Source organism: Carcharhinus amblyrhynchos, unplaced genomic scaffold (assembly GCF_965287045.1).
Source record: "Carcharhinus amblyrhynchos unplaced genomic scaffold, sCarAmb.v2.hapA chromosome_1344, whole genome shotgun sequence".
Classification (NCBI taxonomy): Eukaryota; Metazoa; Chordata; class Chondrichthyes; order Carcharhiniformes; family Carcharhinidae; genus Carcharhinus; species Carcharhinus amblyrhynchos.
Window position 1 is genome coordinate 1 of NW_027651084.1, and position 24,884 is coordinate 24,884.

At 58.6% G+C, this 24,884-nt stretch overlaps 2 protein-coding genes across 2 annotated transcripts; one reads left to right on the forward strand and one right to left on the reverse strand.

The window, feature by feature from the left end:
* The first annotated feature begins 225 nt into the window (after window positions 1-225).
* Window positions 226-15,836, forward strand: LOC145340728 (uncharacterized). The gene is made up of 6 exons (XM_080185188.1): window positions 226-331; window positions 5,753-5,784; window positions 7,573-7,672; window positions 8,704-8,769; window positions 12,091-12,183; window positions 15,425-15,836. The coding sequence occupies exons 1-6, from the start codon at window positions 239-241 to the stop codon at window positions 15,560-15,562; spliced, it is 522 nt and encodes a 173-aa protein (XP_080041314.1). The 5' UTR covers window positions 226-238; the 3' UTR covers window positions 15,563-15,836.
* Window positions 15,837-17,535: 1,699 nt separating this feature from the next.
* On the reverse strand, window positions 17,536-24,012 carry LOC145340726 (uncharacterized). Its single transcript, XM_080185187.1, has 4 exons — window positions 23,722-24,012; window positions 21,614-21,826; window positions 19,392-19,574; window positions 17,536-18,213 (listed from the first exon to the last, which is right to left on the reverse strand). Exons 1-4 carry the CDS (start codon window positions 24,010-24,012, stop codon window positions 17,536-17,538), a joined length of 1,365 nt encoding a protein of 454 aa, XP_080041313.1.
* Window positions 24,013-24,884: the final 872 nt, after the last annotated feature.

Genomic DNA, 24,884 nt, shown 5'->3' on the forward strand with positions numbered 1-24,884 from the left:
GCACTTTCCCCCCCCCTGACCCTCCTCCCCCTCGCTCGCTCGCTCTCCAGTGAGGCCCCCCACACCCCCACCTCGCGTTCCCGATCTCCATCTTTCTCGCTGCCTCGCTCTCTCGGGCACAGTGATCAACGTGTTACTCCCCTGTCCCCGCACTGCACCCTCCTTCGCGAGCCGCCCTGTCCTGCTGTCTCCAACCGTTGCCCCTTTTTTATTTACTAACAGTCCGTCCCGGACAGTGATGGACGGACATCGATCCCGCATCTTCGCACTGAAATTCCATCCCAGCACCTTCAGCGACCTGGTTTCCGGTGGATGGGACGACACCGTGCAGGTGGGAAACCGGTTTGGGGGTTTACAGAGTGACGCCGTGCTGGTTTGGGGGGTTTACAGAGTGACACCGTGCTGGTTTGGGGGGTTTACAGAGTGACACCGTGCTGGTTTGGGGGGGTTTACGGAGTGACACCGTGCTGGTTTGGGGGGTTTACAGAGCGACACCGTGCTGGTTTGGGGGTTTACAGAGTGACACCGTGCTGGTTTGGGGGTTTACAGAGTGACACCGTGCTGGTTTGGGGTTTACAGAGTGACACCGTGCTGGTTTGGGGGTTTACAGAGTGACACCGTGCTGGTTTGGGGGTTTACAGAGTGACACCGTGCTGGTTTGGGGGGTTTACGGAGTGACACCGTGCTGGTTTGGGGGGTTTACAGAGCGACACCGTGCTGGTTTGGGGGTTTACAGAGTGACGCCGTGCTGGTTTGGGGGATTTACAGAGTGACACCGTGCTGGTTTGGGGGGTTTACAGAGTGACGCCGTGCTGGTTTGGGGGTTTACAGAGCGACACCGTGCTGGTTTGGGGGTTTACAGAGCGACACCGTGCTGGTTTGGGGGGTTTACAGAGCGACACCGTGCTGGTTTGGGGGTTTACAGAGTGACACCGTGCTGGTTTGGGGGGTTTACAGAGCGACACCGTGCTGGTTTGGGGGGTTTACAGAGCGACACCGTGCTGGTTTGGGGGTTTACAGAGTGACACCGTGCTGGTTTGGGGGTTTACAGAGTGACGCCGTGCTGGTTTGGGGGGTTTACAGAGTGACACCGTGCTGGTTTGGGGGTTTACAGAGTGACGCCGTGCTGGTTTGGGGGGGTTTACAGAGTGACGCCGTGCTGGTTGGGGGGTTTACAGAGTGACACCGTGCTGGTTTGGGGGGTTTACAGAGTGACACCGTGCTGGTTTGGGGGGTTTACAGAGTGACACCGTGCTGGTTTGGGGGGTTTACAGAGTGACGCCGTGCTGGTTTGGGGGTTTACGGAGTGACGCCGTGCTGGTTTGGGGGTTTACAGAGTGACGCCGTGCTGGTTTGGGGGTTTACAGAGTGACACCGTGCTGGTTTGGGGGTTTACCGGAGTGACACCGTGCTGGTTTGGGGGTTTACAGAGCGACACCGTGCTGGTTTGGGGGATTTACAGAGTGACGCCGTGCTGGTTTGGGGGGTGACGCCGTGCTGGTTTGGGGGATTTACAGAGTGACACCGTGCTGGTTTGGGGGTTTACAGAGCGACACCGTGCTGGTTTGGGGGTTTACGGAGCGACACCGTGCTGGTTTGGGGGTTTACAGAGCGACACCGTGCTGGTTTGGGGGTTTACAGAGCGACACCGTGCTGGTTTGGGGGTTTACGGAGCGACACCGTGCTGGTTTGGGGGTTTACAGAGCGACACCGTGCTGGTTTGGGGGTTTACAGAGTGACACCGTGCTGGTTTGGGGGGTTTACAGAGCGACACCGTGCTGGTTTGGGGGGTTTACAGAGCGACACCGTGCTGGTTTGGGGGTTTACAGAGTGACACCGTGCTGGTTTGGGGGTTTACGGAGTGACACCGTGCTGGTTTGGGGGGTTTACAGAGTGACACCGTGCTGGTTTGGGGGTTTACAGAGTGACGCCGTGCTGGTTTGGGGGTTTACAGAGTGACACCGTGCTGGTTTGGGGGTTTACAGAGTGACGCCGTGCTGGTTTGGGGGTTTACAGAGTGACGCCGTGCTGGTTTGGGGGGGGGTTTACAGAGCGACGCCGTGCTGGTTTGGGGGGGTTTACGGAGTGACGCCGTGCTGGTTTGGGGGGTTTACAGAGTGACACCGTGCTGGTTTGGGGGGTTTACAGAGTGACACCGTGCTGGTTTGGGGGTTTACGGAGTGACACCGTGCTGGTTTGGGGGTTTACAGAGCGACACCGTGCTGGTTTGGGGGATTTACAGAGTGACGCCGTGCTGGTTTGGGGGGTGACGCCGTGCTGGTTTGGGGGATTTACAGAGTGACACCGTGCTGGTTTGGGGGTTTACGGAGCGACACCGTGCTGGTTTGGGGGTTTACAGAGCGACACCGTGCTGGTTTGGGGGGTTTACAGAGTGACACCGTGCTGGTTTGGGGGTTTACGGAGCGACACCGTGCTGGTTTGGGGGGTTTACAGAGTGACACGTGCTGGTTTGGGGGTTTACGGAGCGACACCGTGCTGGTTTGGGGGTTTACAGAGCGACACCGTGCTGGTTTGGGGGTTTACAGAGCGACACCGTGCTGGTTTGGGGGGTTTACAGAGTGACACCGTGCTGGTTTGGGGGTTTACAGAGCGACACCGTGCTGGTTTGGGGGGTTTACAGAGTGACACCGTGCTGGTTTGGGGGTTTACGGAGCGACACCGTGCTGGTTTGGGGGGTTTACAGAGTGACGCCGTGCTGGTTTGGGGGGTTTACAGAGCGACGCCGTGCTGGTTTGGGGGTTTACAGAGTGACACCGTGCTGGTTTGGGGGGTGACGCCGTGCTGGTTTGGGGGGTTTACAGAGTGACGCCGTGCTGGTTTGGGGGTTTACAGAGTGACACCGTGCTGGTTTGGGGGTTTACAGAGTGACACCGTGCTGGTTTGGGGGGTTTACAGAGTGACACCGTGCTGGTTTGGGGGGGTATACAGAGCGACACCGTGCTGGTTTGGGGGTTTACAGAGTGACGCCGTGCTGGTTTGGGGGGTTTACAGAGTGACGCCGTGCTGGTTTGGGGGGTTTACAGAGTGACACCGTGCTGGTTTGGGGGTTTACAGAGTGACACCGTGCTGGTTTGGGGGTTTACGGAGCGACACTGTGATGGTTTGGGGGATTTACAGAGTGACGCCGTGCTGGTTTGGGGGGTTTACAGAGTGACACCGTGCTGGTTTGGGGGTTTACAGAGTGACACCGTGCTGGTTTGGGGGTTTACAGAGCGACGCCGTGCTGGTTTGGGGGTTTACAGAGTGACGCCGTGCTGGTTTGGGGGTTTACAGAGTGACACCGTGCTGGTTTGGGGGTTTACAGAGTGACACCGTGCTGGTTTGGGGGTTTACAGAGTGACGCCGTGCTGGTTTGGGGGTTTACAGAGTGACACCGTGCTGGTTTGGGGGTTTACAGAGTGACACCGTGCTGGTTTGGGGGTTTACAGAGTGACACCGTGCTGGTTTGGGGGGTTTACAGAGTGACACCGTGCTGGTTTGGGGTTTACAGAGTGACACCGTGCTGGTTTGGGGGTTTACGGAGCGACGCCGTGCTGGTTTGGGGGGTTTACAGAGCGACACCGTGCTGGTTTGGGGGGTTTACAGAGCGACGCCGTGCTGGTTTGGGGGTTTACAGAGTGACGCCGTGCTGGTTTGGGGGTTTACAGAGTGACACCGTGCTGGTTTGGGGGTTTACAGAGTGACGCCGTGCTGGTTTGGGGGTTTACAGAGTGACGCCGTGCTGGTTTGGGGGTTTACAGAGTGACGCCGTGCTGGTTTGGGGGTTTACAGAGTGACGCCGTGCTGGTTTGGGGGGTTTACAGAGCGACGCCGTGCTGGTTTGGGGGTTTACAGAGCGACGCCGTGCTGGTTTGGGGGTTTACAGAGTGACGCCGTGCTGGTTTGGGGGTTTACAGAGTGACACCGTGCTGGTTTGGGGGATTTACAGAGTGACACCGTGCTGGTTTGGGGGTTTACGGAGCGACACCGTGCTGGTTTGGGGGGTGACGCCGTGCTGGTTTGGGGGTTTACAGAGCGACGCCGTGCTGGTTTGGGGGTTTACGGAGCGACACCGTGCTGGTTTGGGGGGTGACGCCGTGCTGGTTTGGGGGTTTACAGAGCGACGCCGTGCTGGTTTGGGGGTTTACAGAGTGACACCGTGCTGGTTTGGGGGTTTACAGAGTGACACCGTGCTGGTTTGGGGGTTTACAGAGCGACACCGTGCTGGTTTGGGGGTTTACGGAGTGACACTGTGCTGGTTTGGGGGTTTACAGAGTGACACCGTGCTGGTTTGGGGGGTTTACAGAGCGACACTGTGCTGGTTTGGGGGTTTACAGAGCGACGCCGTGCTGGTTTGGGGGTTTACAGAGTGACACCGTGCTGGTTTGGGGGTTTACAGAGTGACACCGTGCTGGTTTGGGGGTTTACAGAGTGACGCCGTGCTGGTTTGGGGGTTACAGAGTGACGCCGTGCTGGTTTGGGGGTTTACGGAGCGACGCCGTGCTGGTTTGGGGGTTTACGGAGCGACACCGTGCTGGTTTGGGGGTTTACGGAGTGACACCGTGCTGGTTTGGGGGTTTACAGAGCGACACCGTGCTGGTTTGGGGGGTTTACAGAGTGACGCCGTGCTGGTTTGGGGGTTTACGGAGCGACACCGTGCTGGTTTGGGGGGTGACGCCGTGCTGGTTTGGGGGTTTACAGAGTGACACCGTGCTGGTTTGGGGATTTACAGAGTGACGCCGTGCTGGTTTGGGGGTTTACAGAGCGACGCCGTGCTGGTTTGGGGGTTTACGGAGCGACACTGTGCTGGTTTGGGGGGTTTACAGAGTGACACCGTGCTGGTTTGGGGGTTTACGGAGTGACGCCGTGCTGGTTTGGGGGTTTACAGAGCGACACCGTGCTGGTTTGGGGGTTTACAGAGTGACACCGTGCTGGTTTGGGGGTTTACGGAGTGACACCGTGCTGGTTTGGGGGTTTACAGAGTGACACCGTGCTGGTTTGGGGGTTTACGGAGCGACACCGTGCTGGTTTGGGGGGTTTACAGAGTGACACCGTGCTGGTTTGGGGGGTTTACAGAGTGACACCGTGCTGGTTTGGGGGGTTTACAGAGTGACACCGTGCTGGTTTGGGGGGTTTACAGAGTGACACCGTGCTGGTTTGGGGGTTTACAGAGTGACACCGTGCTGGTTTGGGGGTTTACGGAGCGACACCGTGCTGGTTTGGGGGGTTTACAGAGTGACACCGTGCTGGTTTGGGGGTTTACAGAGTGACGCCGTGCTGGTTTGGGGGTTTACAGAGCGACACCGTGCTGGTTTGGGGGTTTACGGAGTGACACCGTGCTGGTTTGGGGGTTTACGGAGTGACACCGTGCTGGTTTGGGGGGTTTACGGAGTGACACCGTGCTGGTTTGGGGGTTCACGGAGTGACACCGTGCTGGTTTGGGGGTTTACAGAGTGACACCGTGCTGGTTTGGGGGTTCACGGAGTGACACTGTGTGTGTGTAGGAAGCTGGGAGAATATTTTTAGAGACCGGGTCTCTAACACCCCAGTCACTGATATGGCTGTTTTAATGAGGTCTGTGTGAAATTTGGAATTTGCCGTGTCTGTGTACACTCGGGCACCAGTCCCACAGGGGGTGATGGTTTGTGGTGTGTGAGGTTAGCAGAGCTCAGTCCAAGTGTGAACACTGATTACCCACTGTCAACAATACTCACACCTAATACTCTCTCTCTCTCTCTCTCTGTCTGTCTAGTTCTGGACAGAGAATCAACCACATTCAGTGAGGTAAGTGCAGCAGACTCTTCAATCATCACTGGGGCATTCTCTGTAATTACCCCGGGACAGGGGGGGAGTGTTACTGAGACTCTGTAATTACCCCGGGACAGGGGGATTGTTACTGAGACTCTGTAATTACCCCGGGACAGGGGGGATTGTTACTGAGACTCTGTAATTACCCCGGGACAGGGGGGGGAGTGTTACTGAGACTCTGTAATTACCCCGGGACAGGGGGGATTGTTACTGAGACTCTGTAATTACCCCGGGACAGGAGGGGATTGTTACTGAGACTCTGTAATTACCCCGGGACAGGAGGGGATTGTTACTGAGACTCTGTAATTACCCCGGGACAGGAGGGGATTGTTACTGAGACTCTGTAATTACCCCGGGACAGGGGGATTGTTACTGAGACTCTGTAATTACCCCGGGACGGGGGGGATTGTTACTGAGACTCTGTAATTACCCCGGGACAGGGGGGAGTGTTACTGAGACTCTGTAATTACCCCGGGACAGGAGGGGATTGTTACTGAGACTCTGTAATTACCCCGGGACAGGGGGGATTGTTACTGAGACTCTGTAATTACCCCAGGACAGGGGGATCGTTACTGAGACTCTGTAATTACCCCGGGACAGGGGGGGATTGTTACTGAGACTCTGTAATTACCCCGGGACAGGGGGGGATTGTTACTGAGACTCTGTAATTACCCCGGGACAGGGGGGGATTGTTACTGAGACTCTGTAATTACCCCGGGACAGGAGGGGATTGTTACTGAGACTCTGTAATTACCCCGGGACAGGGGGGGATTGTTACTGAGACTCTGTAATTACCCCGGGACAGGGGGGGATTGTTACTGAGACTCTGTAATTACCCCAGGACAGGGGGATTGTTACTGAGGCTCTGTAATTACCCCGGGACAGGGGGGATTGTTACTGAGACTCTGTAATTACCCCGGGACAGGGGGGAGTGTTACTGAGACTCTGTAATTACCCCGGGACAGGAGGGGATTGTTACTGAGACTCTGTAATTACCCCGGGACAGGGGGGATTGTTACTGAGACTCTGTAATTACCCCGGGACAGGAGGGGATTGTTACTGAGACTCTGTAATTACCCCGGGACAGGGGGGGATTGTCACTGAGACTCTGTAATTACCCCGGGGACAGGGGGGATTGTTACTGAGACTCTGTAATTACCCCGGGACAGGGGGATTGTTACTGAGACTCTGTAATTACCCCGGGACAGGGGGGGATTGTTACTGAGACTCTGTAATTACCCCGGGACAGGAGGGGATTGTTACTGAGACTCTGTAATTACCCCGGGACAGGGGGATTGTTACTGAGACTCTGTAATTACCCCGGGACAGGGGGATTGTTACTGAGACTCTGTAATTACCCCGGGACAGGAGGGGATTGTTACTGAGACTCTGTAATTACCCCGGGACAGGGGGATTGTTACTGAGACTCTGTAATTACCCCAGGACAGGGGGGATTGTTACTGAGACTCTGTAATTACCCCGGGACAGGGGGATTGTTACTGAGACTCTGTAATTACCCCGGGACAGGAGGGGATTGTTACTGAGACTCTGTAATTACCCCGGGACAGGGGGATTGTTACTGAGACTCTGTAATTACCCCGGGACAGGAGGGGATTGTTACTGAGACTCTGTAATTACCCCGGGACGAGGGGGGGGGGGGGGCGGGATTGTTACTGAGACTCTGTAATTACCCCGGGACGGGGAGCCTTGTTACTCACATTTTATTACTCTGTGTTTTCTGATCCTCTCTCTCCCTGCTTTCAGGCGGATATTTGGGCCTCACCTCTGTGGTGATGCTTTGCAGATTCACCCGGAGACCAACGAGATCCTGACCGGATCCTGGCGCAGGGAGAACAGTCTGGAGGTGGGGATTACCTGGGGGGGGAGGGACAACTTGGAGGGTACTGGTGTGGTGGGCTACGGGGCTGGGGCGCGAGGCCTTAGTTAATGGTCGGATGCTGGGGAGAGTTACGGAACAAAGAGACCTAGGGGGACAGGTTCATAGCTCCTTGAAAGTGGAGTCACAGGTGATGATGTGGGTATGCCGGCGTTGGATTGGCGTAAACACAGTGTCTGAGGCCAAAACTCTCCATTCACCTGACGAAGGGGCTAACCCCGAAAGCTTGTGAGTATATTATCAAATAAATAGGTTGGACTAAAACCTGGTGTTGTCAGACTTTTCACTGAGTCACAGGTGGACAGAGTGGTGAAGAAGGCATTGGGCATGCGTGGTTTCATCGCTCAGAATACAGGAGTTGGGGACGTCTTGTTGAAGTTGTACAAGACATTGGTTAGGCCACACTTGGAAATACCGTGTCCAGTTCTGGTCACCCTATTATAGAAAGGATATTATTAAACTAGAAAGAGTGCAGGAAAAGATTTACTAGGATGCTCCCGGGACTTGATGGATTGAGTTATAAGGAGAGGCTGGATAGACTGGGACTTTTTTCTCTGGAGCGTAGAGGGGTGATCTTATAGAGGTCTATAAAATAATGAGGGGCACAGATCAGCGAGATAGTCAATATCTTTTCCCCAAAGGTAGGGGAGTCTAAAACTAGAGGGCAGAGGTTTAAGGTGAGAGGGGAGAGATACAGAAGGGTCCAGAGGGGCAATTTATTCACACAGAGGGTGGTGAGTGTCTGGAACAAGCTGCCAGAGGCAGTAGTAGAAGTGGGTACAATTTTATCTTTTAACAAGTGTTTAGACAGTTACAGGGGTACGATGGGTATAGAGGGATATGGGGGCAAACGCGGGCAATTGGGGTTAGCTTAGGGGTTTAAAAAAAGGGAACAGCATGGACAGGTTGGGCCGAATGTTTCCATGCTGTAAACCTCGAGGACTCTTGTGCCACTGTGCTGACTCGGTGCGTTCTCTCTCTCTCTCTCTCTCTCCCAGGTCTGGGACTACAACTCTGGACGAAAGATCCAAGATATTCCCGAGGATGACACTGGTCACTGTCTGGTAAGGTCAGGATCTGGATATGGGCCCCCCCCGGCATGGCCACCGAGTCTCTCCGGGGTCCCCCCACCACCACCGCATGAGGGCAGGGAAGTTGTGGGGGGGCGGTGGGGAGCTGGTGTACAGGCCCCCCCCCCATGGGCACCAACTCTCTCTGGGGGGTGTGGCACGGGTTCCCTCACCATGGTTCGTTGGAGGCGTTCTGGATTTGTGTTCACTGGTGGGGTGGGGGGGTGGGTGGGGAGACGCGGGGTGGGGGGGTGTATCTGGTGTTTGGTGGCTGGGGTCTCTGGGATTCGACAGGAAGGGTGGGCTGGGAGGTGGGGGCTCTGGGACTTGATGGGAGGGGTGGGCGGCGTCTCTGGGAGTTGGTGGGCTGGGAGGCAGGGACTCTGGGATTTTTGTTAACTGCGGGGGTGGTGTTCTCTGGGATTTGGTGGGTGAGGAGGGTCTCTGGGATTTGGTGGGTGGGGGTGAGGAGGGTCTCTGGGATTTGGTGGGTGGGGGTGAGGAGGGTCTCTGGGATTTGGTGGGTGGGGGGTGAGGAGGGTCTCTGGGATTTGGTGGGTGGGGGGTGAGGAGGGTCTCTGGGATTTGGTGGGTGGGGGGTGAGGAGGGTCTCTGGGATTTGGTGGGTGGGGGGTGAGGAGGGTCTCTGGGATTTGGTGGGTGGGGGTGAGGAGGGTCTCTGGGATTTGGTGGGTGGGGGGTGAGGAGGGTCTCTGGGATTTGGTGGGTGGGGGTGAGGAGGGTCTCTGGGATTTGGTGGGTGGGGGGTGAGGAGGGTCTCTGGGATTTGGTGGGTGGGGTGAGGAGGGTCTCTGGGATTTGGGGGTGAGGAGGGTCTCTGGGATTTGGTGGGTGGGGGGTGAGGAGGGTCTCTGGGATTTGGTGGGTGGGGGGTGAGGAGGGTCTCTGGGATTTGGTGGGTGGGGGGTGAGGAGGGTCTCTGGGATTTGGTGGGTGGGGGTGAGGAGGGTCTCTGGGATTTGGTGGGTGGGGGGGTGAGGAGGGTCTCTGGGATTTGGTGGGTGGGGGGGTGAGGAGGGTCTCTGGGATTTGGTGGGTGGGGGGTGAGGATGGTCTCTGGGATTTGGGGGGTGAGGGTGAGGAGGGTCTCTGGGATTTGGTGGGTGGGGGGGTGAGGAGGGTCTCTGGGATTTGGTGGGTGGGGGGGTGAGGAGGGTCTCTGGGATTTGGTGGGTGGGGGTGAGGAGGGTCTCTGGGATTTGGTGGGTGGGGGGTGAGGAGGGTCTCTGGGATTTGGTGGGTGGGGGGTGAGGAGGGTCTCTGGGATTTGGTGGGTGGGGGTGAGGAGGGTCTCTGGGATTTGGTGGGTGGGGGTGAGGAGGGTCTCTGGGATTTGGTGGGTGGGGGGTGAGGAGGGTCTCTGGGATTTGGTGGGTGGGGGGTGAGGAGGGTCTCTGGGATTTGGTGGGTGGGGGTGAGGAGGGTTTCTGGGATTTGGTGGGTGGGGGTGAGGAGGGTCTCTGGGATTTGGTGGGTGAGGAGGGTCTCTGGGATTTGGTGGGTGGGGGTGAGGAGGGTCTCTGGGATTTGGTGGGTGGGGGTGAGGAGGGTCTCTGGGATTTGGTGGGTGGGGGGTGAGGAGGGTCTCGGATTTGGTGGGTGGGGGTGAGGAGGGTCTCTGGGATTTGGTGGGTGAGGAGGGTCTCTGGGATTTGGTGGGTGGGGGTGAGGAGGGTCTCTGGGATTTGGTGGGTGGGGGTGAGGAGGGTCTCGGATTTGGTGGGTGGGGGTGAGGAGGGTCTCTGGTATTTGGTGGGTGAGGAGGGTCTCTGGGATTTGGTGGGTGAGGAGGGTCTCTGGGATTTGGTGGGTGGGGGTGAGGAGGGTCTCTGGGATTTGGGGGTGAGGAGGGTCTCTGGGATTTGGTGGGTGGGGGGTGAGGAGGGTCTCTGGGATTTGGTGGGTGGGGGTGAGGAGGGTCTCTGGGATTTGGTGGGTGGGGGGTGAGGAGGGTCTCTGGGATTTGGGGGGTGAGGAGGGTCTCTGGGATTTGGTGGGTGGGGGGTGAGGAGGGTCTCTGGGATTTGGGGGGTGAGGAGGGTCTTTGGGATTTGGGGGGTGAGGAGGGTCTCTGGGATTTGGGGGGTGAGGAGGGTCTCTGGGATTTGGTGGGTGGGGGTGAGGAGGGTCTCTGGGATTTGGTGGGTGAGGGTGAGGAGGGTCTCTGGGATTTGGTGGGTGGGGGTGAGGAGGGTCTCTGGGATTTGGTGGGTGGGGGTGAGGAGGGTCTCTGGGATTTGGGGGGTGAGGGTGAGGAGGGTCTCTGGGATTTGGTGGGTGGGGGTGAGGAGGGGCTCTGGGATTTGGTGGGTGGGGGTGAGGAGGGTCTCTGGGATTTGGTGGGTGGGGTGAGGAGGGTCTCTGGGATTTGGGGGGTGAGGGTGAGGAGGGTCTCTGGGATTTGGTGGGTGGGGGTGAGGAGGGGCTCTGGGATTTGGTGGGTGGGGGTGAGGAGGGTCTCTGGGATTTGGTGGGTGGGGGGTGAGGAGGGGTCTCTGGGATTTGGGGGGTGAGGAGGGTCTCTGGGATTTGGGGGGTGAGGATGGTCTCTGGGATTTGGTGGGTGGGGGGTGAGGAGGGTCTCTGGGATTTGGTGGGTGGGGGTGAGGAGGGTCTCTGGGATTTGGTGGGTGGGGGGTGAGGAGGGTCTCTGGGATTTGGTGGGTGGGGGTGAGGAGGGTCTCTGGGATTTGGTGGGTGGGGGTGAGGAGGGTCTCTGGGATTTGGTGGGTGGGGGTGAGGAGGGTCTCTGGGATTTGGTGGGTGGGGGGTGAGGAGGGTCTCTGGGATTTGGGGGGTGAGGAGGGTCTCTGGGATTTGGGGGGTGAGGAGGGTCTCTGGGATTTGGTGGGTGGGGGTGAGGAGGGTCTCTGGGATTTGGTGGGTGGGGTGAGGAGGGTCTCTGGGATTTGGTGGGTGAGGAGGGTCTCTGGGATTTGGGGGTGAGGAGGGTCTCTGGGATTTGGTGGGTGGGGGTGAGGAGGGTCTCTGGGATTTGGTGGGTGGAGGTGAGGAGGGTCTCTGGGATTTGGCGGGTGGGGGTGAGGAGGGTCTCTGGGATTTGGCGGGTGGGGGTGAGGAGGGTCTCTGGGATTTGGCGGGTGGGGGTGAGGAGGGTCTCTGGGATTTGGTGGGTGGGGGTGGGTATGGGGAGGGACACTGGGACTTAGTGGGGGGGAGGCGGTTGCTCTGGGATTTGTGTTCACTATTGGGGGGGGGGGGGCGGATTTGGTGACTCGCTCCTTGCTGACCTCTGGCTCCACCCTCCCCCCCCCCTCCCCCCCCACTTCGCAGATCTACAGCTGCCATTGGCTGGGTTCGGATCATCTGATTGGTGCAGGGACCAGGAACAACACATGTCGCCTTTTTGACCGGGACTCCATGACGGTCAGTCGCTGCAGGGGTCAGAGTTCACTCCGGACACAGTCCGACGCGGGGAGGGCGGAGGAAGGGCGTCTCCCCTTTGTCTCCCCCCCCCCCCCCCCCCCCCCCCCCACTTTCTCCCAGAACAAACTAAGAAACGTACAGCACTGGAAACAGGGCCCTTTAGTACAGGCTTGGGGGGAGGGGGGTTCTAATCATGATACCCTAACTGTGCCGAGTGGGGTTCCTCAGGGATCAGTGCTGGGACCTTTGCTGTTTGTAATATATATAATAACTGAGAGGAAAATGTAACTGGATTGATTAGTAAGTTTGCGGACGACACAAAGGTTGGTGTATTCGCGGATAGCGATGGGGACCATCAGAGGATACAGCAGGATAGAGATCAGCTGGAGACTCGGGCGGAGAGATGGCAGATGGAGTTTAATCCGGACAAATGTGAGGTGATGTATTTTGGAAGATCTAATACAGATAGGAAATATACACTAAATGGCAGAGGGATCTGGGTGTACAGGTACACAGAGTATTGATAGGCAGAGGGATCTGGGCGTACAGGTACACAGTATTGAGAGGCAGAGGGATCTGGGCATACAGGTACAGAGTATTGAGAGGCAGAGGGATCTGGGCGTACAGGTACACAGTATTGAGAGGCAGAGGGATCTGGGTGTACAGGTACACAGAATATTGCTAGGCAGAGGGATCTGGGCGTACAGGTACAGAGTATTGAGAGGCAGAGGGATCTGGGCGTACAGGTACACAGTATTGAGAGGCAGAGGGATCTGGGCATACAGGTACAGAGTATTGAGAGGCAGAGGGATCTGGGCATACAGGTACACAGTATTGAGAGGCAGAGGGATCTGGGCATACAGGTACAGAGTATTGAGAGGCAGAGGGATCTGGGCGTACAGGTACACAGGGCACTGAAAGTGGCAACGCAGCTGGAGAAGGGAGTCAAGAAGGCATACGGCATGCTTGCCTTCATCGGCCGGGGCACTGAGTTTAAAAATTGGCAAGTCACGTTGCAGCTTTATAGAACCTTAGTGAGGCCGCACTTGGAATATAGAGTTCAATTCTGGGTCACCCACACTACCAGAAGGATGTGGAGGCTTTGGAGAGGGTTACAGAAAAGATTTACCAGGATGTTTGCCCCTGGTACGGAGGGCATTAGCTCTGAGGAGAGGTTGGAGAAACTTGGTTTGTTCTCACTGGAGGTTGAGGGGGAGACCTGATAGAAGTCTACAAGATGATGAGGGACAGAGTGGAGAGTCAGAAGCTTTTCTCCCCCCAGGGTGGAAGAGTCAATTACGCGGGGGGGCACAGGTTTAAGGTACGAGGGGCAAGGTTTAAAGGAGATGTACGAGGCAGATTTTTACACAGAGGGGGGGTGGGTGCCTGGAACTCGCTGCCGGGGGGAGGGAGTGGAAGCGGATACGGGAGTGAGTTTTAAGGGGGCGTCTGGACAAATCCATGAATAGGATGGGGATAGAGAGGGATACGGTCCCCGGAAGGGTAGGGGGGGTTTTAGTTCAGTCGGGCAGCACGGGGCGGTGCAGGAGGGGCCGGAGGGCCTGTTCCTGTGCTGGAATTTTCTGTTCTGTTGTTCTAAACTAAAAAATACCTACCGCCCTTACTCAATCCGTATCCCTCTATTCCCTCCCTATTCATGTACCCATCCAGACATCCCTTAAATGTTGCTGATGTTCCTGTTTCCACCAGCTCCTCTGGTAGTGCGTTCCAGGCACTCACCACTCCCTGTGTGAAAAACATCCCCCACACATCCCCCTTAAACTCTTTCCCCTCTCTCACTTTGAACCTGCGCCCCCCCCCCCCCCGTGAAATTGATACTTCCACCCTGGGGAAAAAGCCTCTGACTATCCCTCCCGTGTCTCTGCCTCTCATCATTTTGTAGACCAGGTCTCCCCCTCACCCTCTGTCTTTCCAGTGAATACAATCCTAGTTTATCCAGCCTCTCCGCATAGCCAAGACCAGGCAACATCCTGGTGAACCTTCTCTACACCCTCTCCAAAGCTTTCTTCTGGTAGTGCGGTGACCAGAGTTCCACGCAGTACTCCAAATGGGGTCTAACCAAGGTTTTGTACAGCTGCAATGTGATTTCCCAAATCTTGTACTCAATGCCCCGGCCGATGAAGGCAAGCAAGCCAAATCCCTTCTTACCACCTGCGTTGCTACTTCTCGGGAACTGTGGACCTGTACGCCCAGATCCCTCTGTACTTGGCATATATATGGGCGGCACTGCTGCCCGACAGCGCCAGGTAACCGGGGTTCGATTCCCGGCTCGGGTCACTGTCTGTGCGGAGTCTGCACGTTCTCCCCGTGTCTGCGTGGGTTTCCTCCCACACGTGCAGGTTAGGGTGGATTGGCCGTGCTAAATTGTCCTTTCGTCTCCTCCCTCGCCACGATCCCTGATCGGCAATGCGCCTGCCCCCCCCACCCCGTCTAAAATAACAGTATCCTGGAATGTTAAGCTGCCAGTCCTGTCCCTCCTTTAACCGTGTCTCTGTAATTACAATAACATCATAATCCCACGCCGTATCCCAGGCTCTCTGTCCTACTGTTACACTTCTTGCAAAGAAATAAATACGTTCCAGAGCTGGCAAGGCGGGTCAGCACCGCTGCCTCGCAGCTCCAGGGGCCCGGGTTCGATTCCCGGCCTCGGGTCACTGTCTGTGTGGAGTTTGCACATTCTCCCCGTGTCTGCGTGGGTTTCCTCCCACAGCCCAAAGATGTGCGGGTTAGGGTGCATTGGCCGTGCTAAGAAATTGCCCCTTAGTGTCCAGGGACGTGTAGGTTAGAGGGATTAGTGGGTATAATATGTAGGGATTTTGCAGGGGGGGGGTGGGATTGTGTTCGGTGCAGACTCGATGGGCCGAAGGGCCTCTTTCTGCTCTGTAGGGGTTTCTATGATTCAGCTCCTGTCTCCCTCTGCTGGCTCTTACTCTGCCCTGTGTCTATCTCAGTCTCACTGAGCCCCGCGGCCTCCCTCTGCGCTGTCTCTGTCTCAGTCTCGCTTTGTCCCCAGTCTCTACATTTACCGGCCTGCCGACCCCTAGTTTAAACCCGTGTACCCTCCTCCCCAGTCCCTGTGTTTCTCTCCGTGGTAGATTTCGCCGTGTTTCTGTTTTTCCCCATGTTACCCCCCTGCCCCCTACTCCTCTGCCTGTTCCCGGGCACACAAACCGGTTCCGGAGCTCCAGGCCTGATCTATCCCTCCCTCCCTCCCTCGCAGACGGTGGGTCGACTGGGGAACCTGCCCCAGGGCGTGTACAGCACGGACGTCGCTCCGGCTGGTGCCGGGAGGTCGCTCATCGCCGCCTGCTGCGCGGATCACGTCTACGTTCTGGAGCACCGTCCGGCTACGTCGTAGCTCGCGGTTCCTGCCATTCTGGCGCAGTTCAGACGGGGGCTGAGCGGAAGGAGAGACTGCAACAAGGGATCAGCCGTACTGTGCTGTCTGGTCCCTCACAGAGAGGTACAGATGCGCGCACACACACAGGGAAAGGGGGAGACTTACCAACACAGACACTTACCCTGTATAATCAGAGTGGGAACACTTCCCCCAATCAAATTTCTATGTTTTCCAAATTTAACATCTCTGTTTTACTCTGCCTGTATTCGCCAAATAAAAAGCTTACGTTTCATTCTCAGTGAGTCATCAGAAATCACCTCTCTCCAGGAATAACGTAAGCAGCTTTCCCGGATCACCAGGGTCAATCCCGAGGAGTCCCGCACTGTGGGAGGGTCGCTACTGAGGGAGCCCCGCACTGTGGGAGGGTCAGTGCTGAGGGAGTCCCGCACTGTGGGGAGGGTCGGTGCCGAGGGAGCGCCGCACTGTGCGGGAGGGTCGGTGCTGAGGGAGTCCCACACTGTGCGGGAGGGTCGGTGCTGAGGGAGCGCCGCACTGTGGGAGGGTCGGTGCTGAGGGAGCCCCGCACTGTGGGAGGCTCGGTGCTGAGGGAGCCCCGCACTGTGGGAGGGTCGGTGCTGAGGGAGTCCCGCACTGTGGGAGGGTCGGTGCTGAGGGAGCGCCGCACTGTGGGGAGGGTCGGTGCTGAGGGAGCCCCGCACTGTGGGAGGGTCGGTGCTGAGGGAGTCCCGCACTGTGGGAGGGTCGGTGCTGAGGGAGCGCCGCACTGTGGGGAGGGTCGGTGCTGAGGGAGCGCCGCACTGTGGGGAGGGTCGGTGCTGAGGGAGCCCCGCACTGTGGGGAGGGTCGGTGCTGAGGGAGTCCCGCACTGTGGGAGGGTCGGTGCTGAGGGAGCCCCCGCACTGTGGGGAGGGTCGGTGCTGAGGGAGTCCCGCACTGTGGGAGGGTCGGTGCTGAGGGAGCCCCGCACTGTGGGGAGGGTCGGTGCTGAGGGAGCCCCGCACTGTGGGGAGGGTCGGTGCTGAGGGAGCCCCGCACTGTGGGAGGCTCGGTGCTGAGGGAGCCCCGCACTGTGGGAGGGTCGGTGCTGAGGGAGCGCCGCACTGTGGGGAGGGTCGGTGCTGAGGGAGCCCCGCACTGTGGGAGGGTCGGTGCTGAGGGAGTCCCGCACGGTGGGAGGGTCGGTGCTGAGGGAGCCCCGCACTGTGGGGAGGGTCGGTGCTGAGGGAGTCCCGCACTGTGGGAGGGTCGGTGCTGAGGGAGCCCCGCACTGTGGGAGGGTCGGTGCTGAGGGAGCGCCGCACATTGTGGGAGGGTCGGTGCTGTGGGTGTCCTGCACTGTGTGGGAGCGCCGCACTGCGGGAGGGTCTGTGTGGGAGGGTCGGCGCCGAGGGAGCGCCGCACTGTGTGGGAGGGTCGGCGCCGAGGGAGCGCCGCACTGTGGGGAGGGTCGCACTGCAGGAGGGTCGGTGCCGAGGGAGTGCTGCACTGTGTGGGAGGGTCAGCACCGAGGGAGCGCCGCAGTGTGAACAGGCTATCATCGAGTTACTGTCAATGTACATAGCAAGATCCCAAATGGCAACACAGAAGCCAGCTTGGGATCTTGCCGTGTCGCTGTCTGAATGAACGGAAGCCACGAGGAGGGTCGGAGATCATTCTTTATACATAACATCATCACAGCAACACCATTAAAGCAAACATCACCTGGCACTGAAACTAAAGCTGTCACAGCGATGAGAAAACACCAGCCCCTCCGTCAGGGTACACGGGGCAGAGGGGGGCTACAGAGGGGGACGTTGGGGGGGGAGTGGAGAGGTGGTCCTCAAGGCAAGAGATTGCCCGGGGAGTTACTGTGAGAGCCCAGGGAGGGCAAGGTGGGGTGGGAGGGGTGCCCAGGTAGCGGAAGGGTCACCTGGGGAGGGGGAAGAGTTCTCTTGGGGGAGGGGTTGCCCAGAGAGGGGGAGGGGGGTCTCTCAGAGAGGGAAGGGGTTCCCTGGAGAGGGGGCAGGGTCCGCTCGGGGAGGGGGGGGTGGAGTTGGGGGTTGCCCGGAGAGGGGCAGGGTCCGCTCGGGGGGTGGGGTGGGGGTGGGGGGTTGCCCGGAGGGGGGCAGGGTCCGCTCGGGGGGGGGGGGGGGGCTGGCCTGTCGGGAGGGGTCAGCGTCAGGAGTAGGAGAGTTGGGAGCCGTTGGAGATCTGGGAGGTGACACTAGTGCTGCGACTGATGCCAGCCTCTGCCTGTCCCCCTGACGCTGTCCTGCGCAGGGCCTGGGGGCTGTTCCGCAGAGCCAGGCTGCTGCTCCGGGAGCTGGAGCCGGGAGCTGGGTGAGCCCAGGAGCCGGGGGCCAGAAACCGGGGGCTGCCTCCAGACCTGCGGAGTCCCCGAGCTGGAGCCCGAAGCGGGGCTGCCCATCCCCCCGTGACTCCACTGGCTTCCTCCTCGGGGGGGGAGGACGGGAGCTCCAGCCGGCGTTACTCAGCTGGTAGGAGTGGGTAAAAGCAGAGGCTGGGGGCAGGCTGCTGAGAGCCATGTTACTGAAACCCAGCCGTAAACTCTCCGAATCAAAAGCTTCAATCTCCCGAGCCTGGCGCTCCAGTAAACTGCGGATTCTCTCCGAACGCTCCGTCTGTAAGGTCAACATCTCCTCCTCGATCTGGGGGGGGAGAGAAGGGGGGGGATCAGTGCCAGCGGCGCGACCCTGCCCTCTGAACCCTGACCCAGCGCTCTGAACCCTGTCCTGACCCGATCCCAACCCAGCGCTCTGAACCCCAACCTGGCACTCTGAACCCTGACCCCTGACCCTACCCAGCGCTCTGAACCCTGACCCCGACCCTACCCAGCACTCTGAACCCTGACCCCGACCCTACCCAGCGCTCTGAACCCTGACCCCGACCCTACCCAGCGCTCTGAACCCTGACCCCGACCCTACCCAGCGCTCTGAACCCTGACCCCGACCCTACCCAGCGCTCTGAACCCTGACCCCGACCCTACCCAGCGCTCTGAACCCTGACCCCGACCCTACCCAGCGCTCTGAACCCTGACCCCGACCCTACCCAGCGCTCTGAACCCTGACCCCTGACCCTACCCAGCGCTCTGAACCCTGACCCCGACCCTACCCAGCGCTCTGAACCCTGACCCCGACCCTACCCAGCGCTCTGAACCCTGACCCCCGACCCTACCCAGCGCTCTGAACCCTGACCCCCGACTCTACCCAGCGCTCTGAACCCTGACCCCGACCCTACCCAGCGCTCTGAACCCTGACCCCTGACCCTACCCAGCGCTCTGAACCCTGACCCCGACCCTACCCAGCGCTCTGAACCCTGACCCCTGACCCTACCCAGCGCTCTGAACCCTGACCCCGACCCTACCCAGCGCTCTGAACCCTGACCCTACCCAGCGCTCTGAACCCTGACCCCCGATCCTACCCAGCGCTCTGAACCCTGACCCCCGACCCTACCCAGCGCTCTGAACCCTGACCCCCGATCCTACCCAGCGCTCTGAACCCTGACCCCCGATCCTACCCAGCGCTCTGAACCCTGACCCCCGACCCTACCCAGCGCTCTGAACCCTGACCCCGACCTTACCCAGCGCTCTGAACCCTGACCCCCGACCCTACCCAGCGCTCTGAACCCTGACCCCCGACTCTACCCCAGCGCTCTGAACCCTGACCCCGACCCTACCCAGCGCTCTGAACCCTGACCCTGCACTCTGAACCCCAACCCCTGACCCTGCACTCTGAACCTTGACCTCGACGCTCTGAGCCCCGACCGTCCCTCGGACACACTGACCCTCGGGCACCGGCCCACCCTCAGATCCTCCCTCCCTCCTTACCCGTTGCTCTAACAGCGCTCTCCGGATGGACACCCGCTGTTCCAGCTCCTTGATCTCGCGTTCGTGTTGAGTCTCGCTGTGCATTTTGATCTTACTCTGGTAGGCATTGAGCAACTCCAGTTCCTGTTGGAGCTGGACCCGGAGAACCTGGTATTCCGATTCCTGCGTCTCGTCCAGTCGCAGCTGGAAGGGGAGAAACACGGAGATTAAATTGGCAGCCACAACTCTCACAAGAATCCCCGCCATGTCTCGGTACAGGTCTCCCCCAGCAACTCTCCCCGGGGGCTACGTAACGATACATGGTGCTGTGAGGCAGCGCCAGGGACCCGGGTTCCATTCCCCGCAGCACAGCGGGTTAGCACTGCTGTCTCACAGGGACCCGGGTTCCATTCCCCGCAGCACAGCGGGTTAGCGCTGCTGTCTCACAGGGACCCGGGTTCCATTCCCCACAGCACAGCGGGTTAGCGCTGCTGTCTCACAGGGACCCGGGTTCCATTCCCCACAGCACAGCGGGTTAGCACTGCTGTCTCACAGGCACCCGGGTTCCATTCCCCGCAGCACAGCGGGTTAACGCTGCTGTCTCACAGGGACCCGGGTTCCATTCCCCGCAGCACAGCGGGTTAGCCGCTGCTGTCTCACAGGGACCCGGGTTCCATTCCCCGCAGCACAGCGGGTTAGCGCTGCTGTCTCACAGGGACCCGGGTTCCATTCCCCGCAGCACAGCGGGTTAGCACTGCTGTCTCACAGGGACCCGGGTTCCATTCCCCACAGCACAGCGGGTTAGCACTGCTGTCTCACAGGCACCCGGGTTCCATTCCCCGCAGCACAGCGGGTTAACGCTGCTGTCTCACAGGGACCCGGGTTCCATTCCCCGCAGCACAGCGGGTTAGCGCTGCTGTCTCACAGGGACCCGGGTTCCATTCCCCGCAGCACAGCGGGTTAACGCTGCTGTCTCACAGGGACCCGGGTTCCATTCCCCACAGCACAGCGGGTTAGCACTGCTGTCTCACAGGGACCCGGACTGTCTCACAGGGACCCGGGTTCCATTCCCCGCAGCACAGCGGGTTAGCGCTGCTGTCTCACAGGGACCCGGGTTCCATTCCCCGCAGCACAGCGGGTTAGCGCTGCTGTCTCACAGGGACCCGGACTGTCTCACAGGGGACCCGGGTTCCATTCCCCGCAGCACAGCGGGTTAGCGCTGCTGTCTCACAGGGACCCGGGTTCCATTCCCCGCGGCACAGCGGGTTAGCGCTGCTGTCTCACAGGGACCCGGGTTCCATTCCCCGCGGCACAGCGGGTTAGCGCTGCTGTCTCACAGGGACCCGGGTTCCATTCCCCGCAGCACAGCGGGTTAGCGCTGCTGTCTCACAGAGACCCGGGTTCCATTCCCCGCAGCACAGCGGGTTAGCGCTGCTGTCTCACAGGGACCCGGGTTCCATTCCCCGCAGCACAGCGGGTTAGCGCTGCTGTCTCACAGGGACCCGGGTTCCATTCCCCGCAGCACAGCGGGTTAGCGCTGCTGTCTCACAGGGACCCGGGTTCCATTCCCCGCAGCACAGCGGGTTAGCGCTGCTGTCTCACAGGGACCCGGGTTCCATTCCCCGCAGCACAGCGGGTTAGCGCTGCTGTCTCACAGGGACCCGGGTTCCATTCCCCGCAGCACAGCGGGTTAGCGCTGCTGTCTCACAGGGACCCGGGTTCCATTCCCCGCAGCACAGCGGGTTAGCGCTGCTGTCTCACAGGGACCCGGGTTCCATTCCACGCAGCACAGCGGGTTAGCGCTGCTGTCTCACAGGGACCCGGGTTCCATTCCCCGCAGCACAGCGGGTTAGCGCTGCTGTCTCACAGGGACCCGGGTTCCATTCCCCACAGCACAGCGGGTTAGCACTGCTGTGTCACAGCTCCAGGGGACCTGGGTTCGATTCCCGGCTCGAGTCACTGTCTGTGTGGGGTCTGCACATTCTCCCCATGTCTGCCTGGGATCCCTCTGGGATTGGCCATGCTAAACTGCCCCTTAGTCTCAGGGGGATTGGGCAGGGTGAATGTTATGAGGTTACGGGAATAGGTGGGATTGCGGACGGTGCTGGTTTGATGGGCCAAATGGTCTCCTTTGCACTGTAGGGATTGTATGATTCTCCCCAGGGGTACAGGGATGGATACTGACTCTCCCTGGAGGGGGGGGGGGGGCACGGCGGTGGTGTAGGACCCACCCCGGCACTCACCGCCTGAGTGGACAGCATCTCGTTGATGCTGTGGTCATACTGTTCGGCCAGGATAGCCAGTTTCCGGGTCTGCTCGTCCTTCAGTCGCTTGAGGACAGCCTTGTGTTCACTCTTCACCGTAGTCTCCAGCAGGTGGTTGCGCAGAGCTTTGTACTGACGCGTCTGGATCTTACACGTGTCCTGGAACTGCTTCTTAATCTGTAACTCCTTCGACTGCGAGGGCGGGGGGGGGGGGGGGAGAGAGAGAGAGCGGGCCCAGGGAAAGGGTGGGGAGTGAGAGAGAGAGACAGGAGGAGTGAGAGAGAGAGACGAAAACAGAGAGAGATAAAAGGAGTGTGTGAGAGAGAGAGAGAGGGGGGGACAGAGAGAGAGAGAGACAGAGAGAGAGAGGGGGACAGAGAGAGAGAGAGAGAGAGGGGGACAGAAGGAGTTGTGACAGAGAGACAGAGACAGATGGAGTGAAAGAGAGACAGAGACAAAAGGAGTGCGAGAGAGAGAGAAACGGAGACAGAGACAGGAGGAGTGTGAGAGAGAGGGATGGAGTGAAAGAGACATGGAGACAGAGGGAGTGTGAGAGAGAGACAGAGAGAGAGATGGAGTGAAAGAGAGATGGAGACAGAGGGAGTGTGAGAGAGAGAGAGAGAGACAGAGAGAGATGGAGTGAAAGAGAGATGGAGACAGAGGGAGTGTGAGAGAGACAGAGAGAGAGGTGGAGACAGAGGGAGTGTGAGAGAGAGAGAGACAGAGAGAGAGATGGAGTGACAGAGAGATGGAGACAGAGGGAGTGTGAGAGAGAGAGACAGAGAGAGAGATGGAGTGAAAGAGAGATGGAGACAGAGGGAGTGTGAGAGAGAGACAGAGAGAGAGATGGAGTGAAAGAGAGACAGAGTGTGTGTCGTGTGTCAGGAAAAAGAGTGATAAGCAAGGGGAGAGTGCGTGTCAGAGTAATGAGGACAGATGGTTAGCGAGCACGAGAGAGAGACGGAGGAAGGGGAGAGAGACGGAGGAAGGGGAGAGAGAGGGAGTGCAGAGTTGGGGGGGGGGGGGGGGGGGTGGGAGAACAGGAGCCAGAGAAGGGCGAGGGTGGGTGGTGAAAGAGGGGGGAAAGAGAGGTGGATAAGAGAAAATATACATCACAACCTCGATGGATGATCAACAGCTGGGAGAGGATCCTGTGGATCGCCATCCCCAGGACAAGGGGTCAGTGGACAGTGATCAGGAGCAGGAACCCTGGATGATTTCCCCTCTCTCTCTCTCTCTAACCCAGGGATCACTGGACAGTGATCAGGAGCAGGAACCCTGGCTGATTTCCCCCCTCTCTCTCTCTCTAACCCAGGGATCACTGGACAGTGATCAGGAGCAGGAACGCTGGCTGATTTCCCCTCTCTCTCTCTCTAACCCAGGGATCACTGGACAGTGATCAGGAGCAGGAACCCTGGATGATTTCCCCTCTCTCTCTCTCTAACCCAGGGATCACTGGACAGTGATCAGGAGCAGGAACCCTGGATGATTTCCCCTCTCTCTCTCTCTAACCCAGGGATCACTGGACAGTGATCAGGAGCAGGAACGCTGGCTGATTTCCCCTCTCTCTCTCTAACCCAGGGATCACTGGACAGTGATCAGGAACAGGAACCCTGGCTGATTTCCCCTCTCTCTCTCTCTAACCCAGGGATCACCGGACAGTGATCAGGAGCAGGAACCCTGGCTGATTTCCCCTCTCTCTCTCTCTAACCCAGGAGCAGGAACCTTGTTTTGGGGGGGTGGGATCCGTACCCTGGGGAGAGTTGGTACCCGTGGGGAGGGCAGAGACCCCCCCCCCTTCCCCCGGGCGAGAGCTGATCATTACTAGTCTCCGCCTGCCTCCCACACGTAGACTGCAGTCATGACCCGACTTCCTCTCAACCTCTCTCCCTTCCACCCCTTCCCGAGCCCCTCCCTCTGTCCCAGAACAGCTCCCCCTCCCCAACTCAAACCCTTCACTCTGTCTCCAGTTCCCCGAATCCATCCCTCGGCCTCCGGCGTTCCCAGACACCTCCCCTTGCTCCATTTCCGCTGTTTCCCGAACCCCTCACTCCATCTCCGCCATTCCCAGGTATCTCTGTCCCCACCCTGAATCCCTCCCCGTCTCCAGCATTCCCAAACCCCTCCCTCTCCGACATTCCCCGGACCCTTCCCTCTTTTTCCGACATTCCCCGGACCCTTCCCTCTTTCTCCGACATTCCCCGGACCCTTCCCTCTTTCTCCGACATTCCCCGAACCCCTCCCTCCCTCTCCGACATTCCCCGAACGTCTCCCTCCTTCTCCGACATTCCCCGAACGTCTCCCTCATTCTCTGACATTCCCCGAACGTCTCCCTCATTCTCCGACATTCCCCGAACGTCTCCCTCTTTCTCCGACATTCCCGAACGTCTCCCTCTTTCTCCGACATTCCCCGAACGTCTCCCTCTTTCTCCGACATTCCCCGAACATCTCCCTCTTTCTCCGACATTCCCCGAACATCTCCCTCCCTCTCCAACAATCCCCAAACATCTCCCTCCCTCTCCGACATTCCCCGAACATCTCCCTCCCTCTCCGACAATCCCCAAACATCTCCCTCCCTCTCCAACATTCCCCGAACATCTCCCCTCTCCGACATTCCCAGGATATCCGACTATTCCCAATGAAATAAATCCGCGAATGTCACAATGAGGATTAAACAAATCTGATAATGTTTATTTAAAATAAATCCAAAAACACAAATAGCCACACACAAATTAACAAATTAATAGGATAACCAGGGTAATGAGGATAACCAGGCTAACTAGGCTAACCAGGGTAACCAGTACAGAAAATAAATCAATAAATCATAATTTAATATGGAGAAATGGATTAATGAAAATAACAACTGTAAAACAGACAGCGGGAGCCCGGAATCCGTCACACACACACCGTCTCTCTCACACTGACACACACACACACCGTCTCTCTCTCTCTCTCTCACACTCTCACACACACAGTGTCACTCTCACACACACAGTGTCACTCTCACACACACAGTGTCACTCTCACACACACAGTGTCACTCTCACACACACTGTCACTCTCACACACACAGTGTCTCTCTCTCATACACACACACACACCATCTCTCTCTCTCTCTCTCTCACACACACACACACACACACACACACACACACACAGTGTCTCTCTCTCACACAGTCTCTCTCTCTCTCACACACACACAGTCTCTCTCTCTCTCTCACACACACACCGTCTCTCTCTCTCACACACA

What these genes read in the sequence shown, in the direction of transcription:
- LOC145340726 (XM_080185187.1), bottom strand. Translation starts at nt 24,012, where the DNA reads ATGTCGGAGAAAGAGGGAGACGTTCGGGGAATGTCGGAGAATGAGGGA. An exon ending in AGATGCTGTCCACTCAGGCG is followed by an intron (nt 19,575 to 21,613) that starts GTGAGTGCCGGG and finishes CTCCCCTTCCAG; the next exon opens with CTGCGACTGGACGAGACGCA. An exon ending in GAGCGCTGTTAGAGCAACGG is followed by an intron (nt 18,214 to 19,391) that starts GTAAGGAGGGAG and finishes CTCCCCCCCCAG; the next exon opens with ATCGAGGAGGAGATGTTGAC.
- LOC145340728 (XM_080185188.1), top strand. Translation starts at nt 239, where the DNA reads ATGGACGGACATCGATCCCGCATCTTCGCACTGAAATTCCATCCCAGC. An exon ending in GATGGGACGACACCGTGCAG is followed by an intron (nt 332 to 5,752) that starts GTGGGAAACCGG and finishes CTGTCTGTCTAG; the next exon opens with TTCTGGACAGAGAATCAACC. An exon ending in ATGACACTGGTCACTGTCTG is followed by an intron (nt 8,770 to 12,090) that starts GTAAGGTCAGGA and finishes CCCACTTCGCAG; the next exon opens with ATCTACAGCTGCCATTGGCT.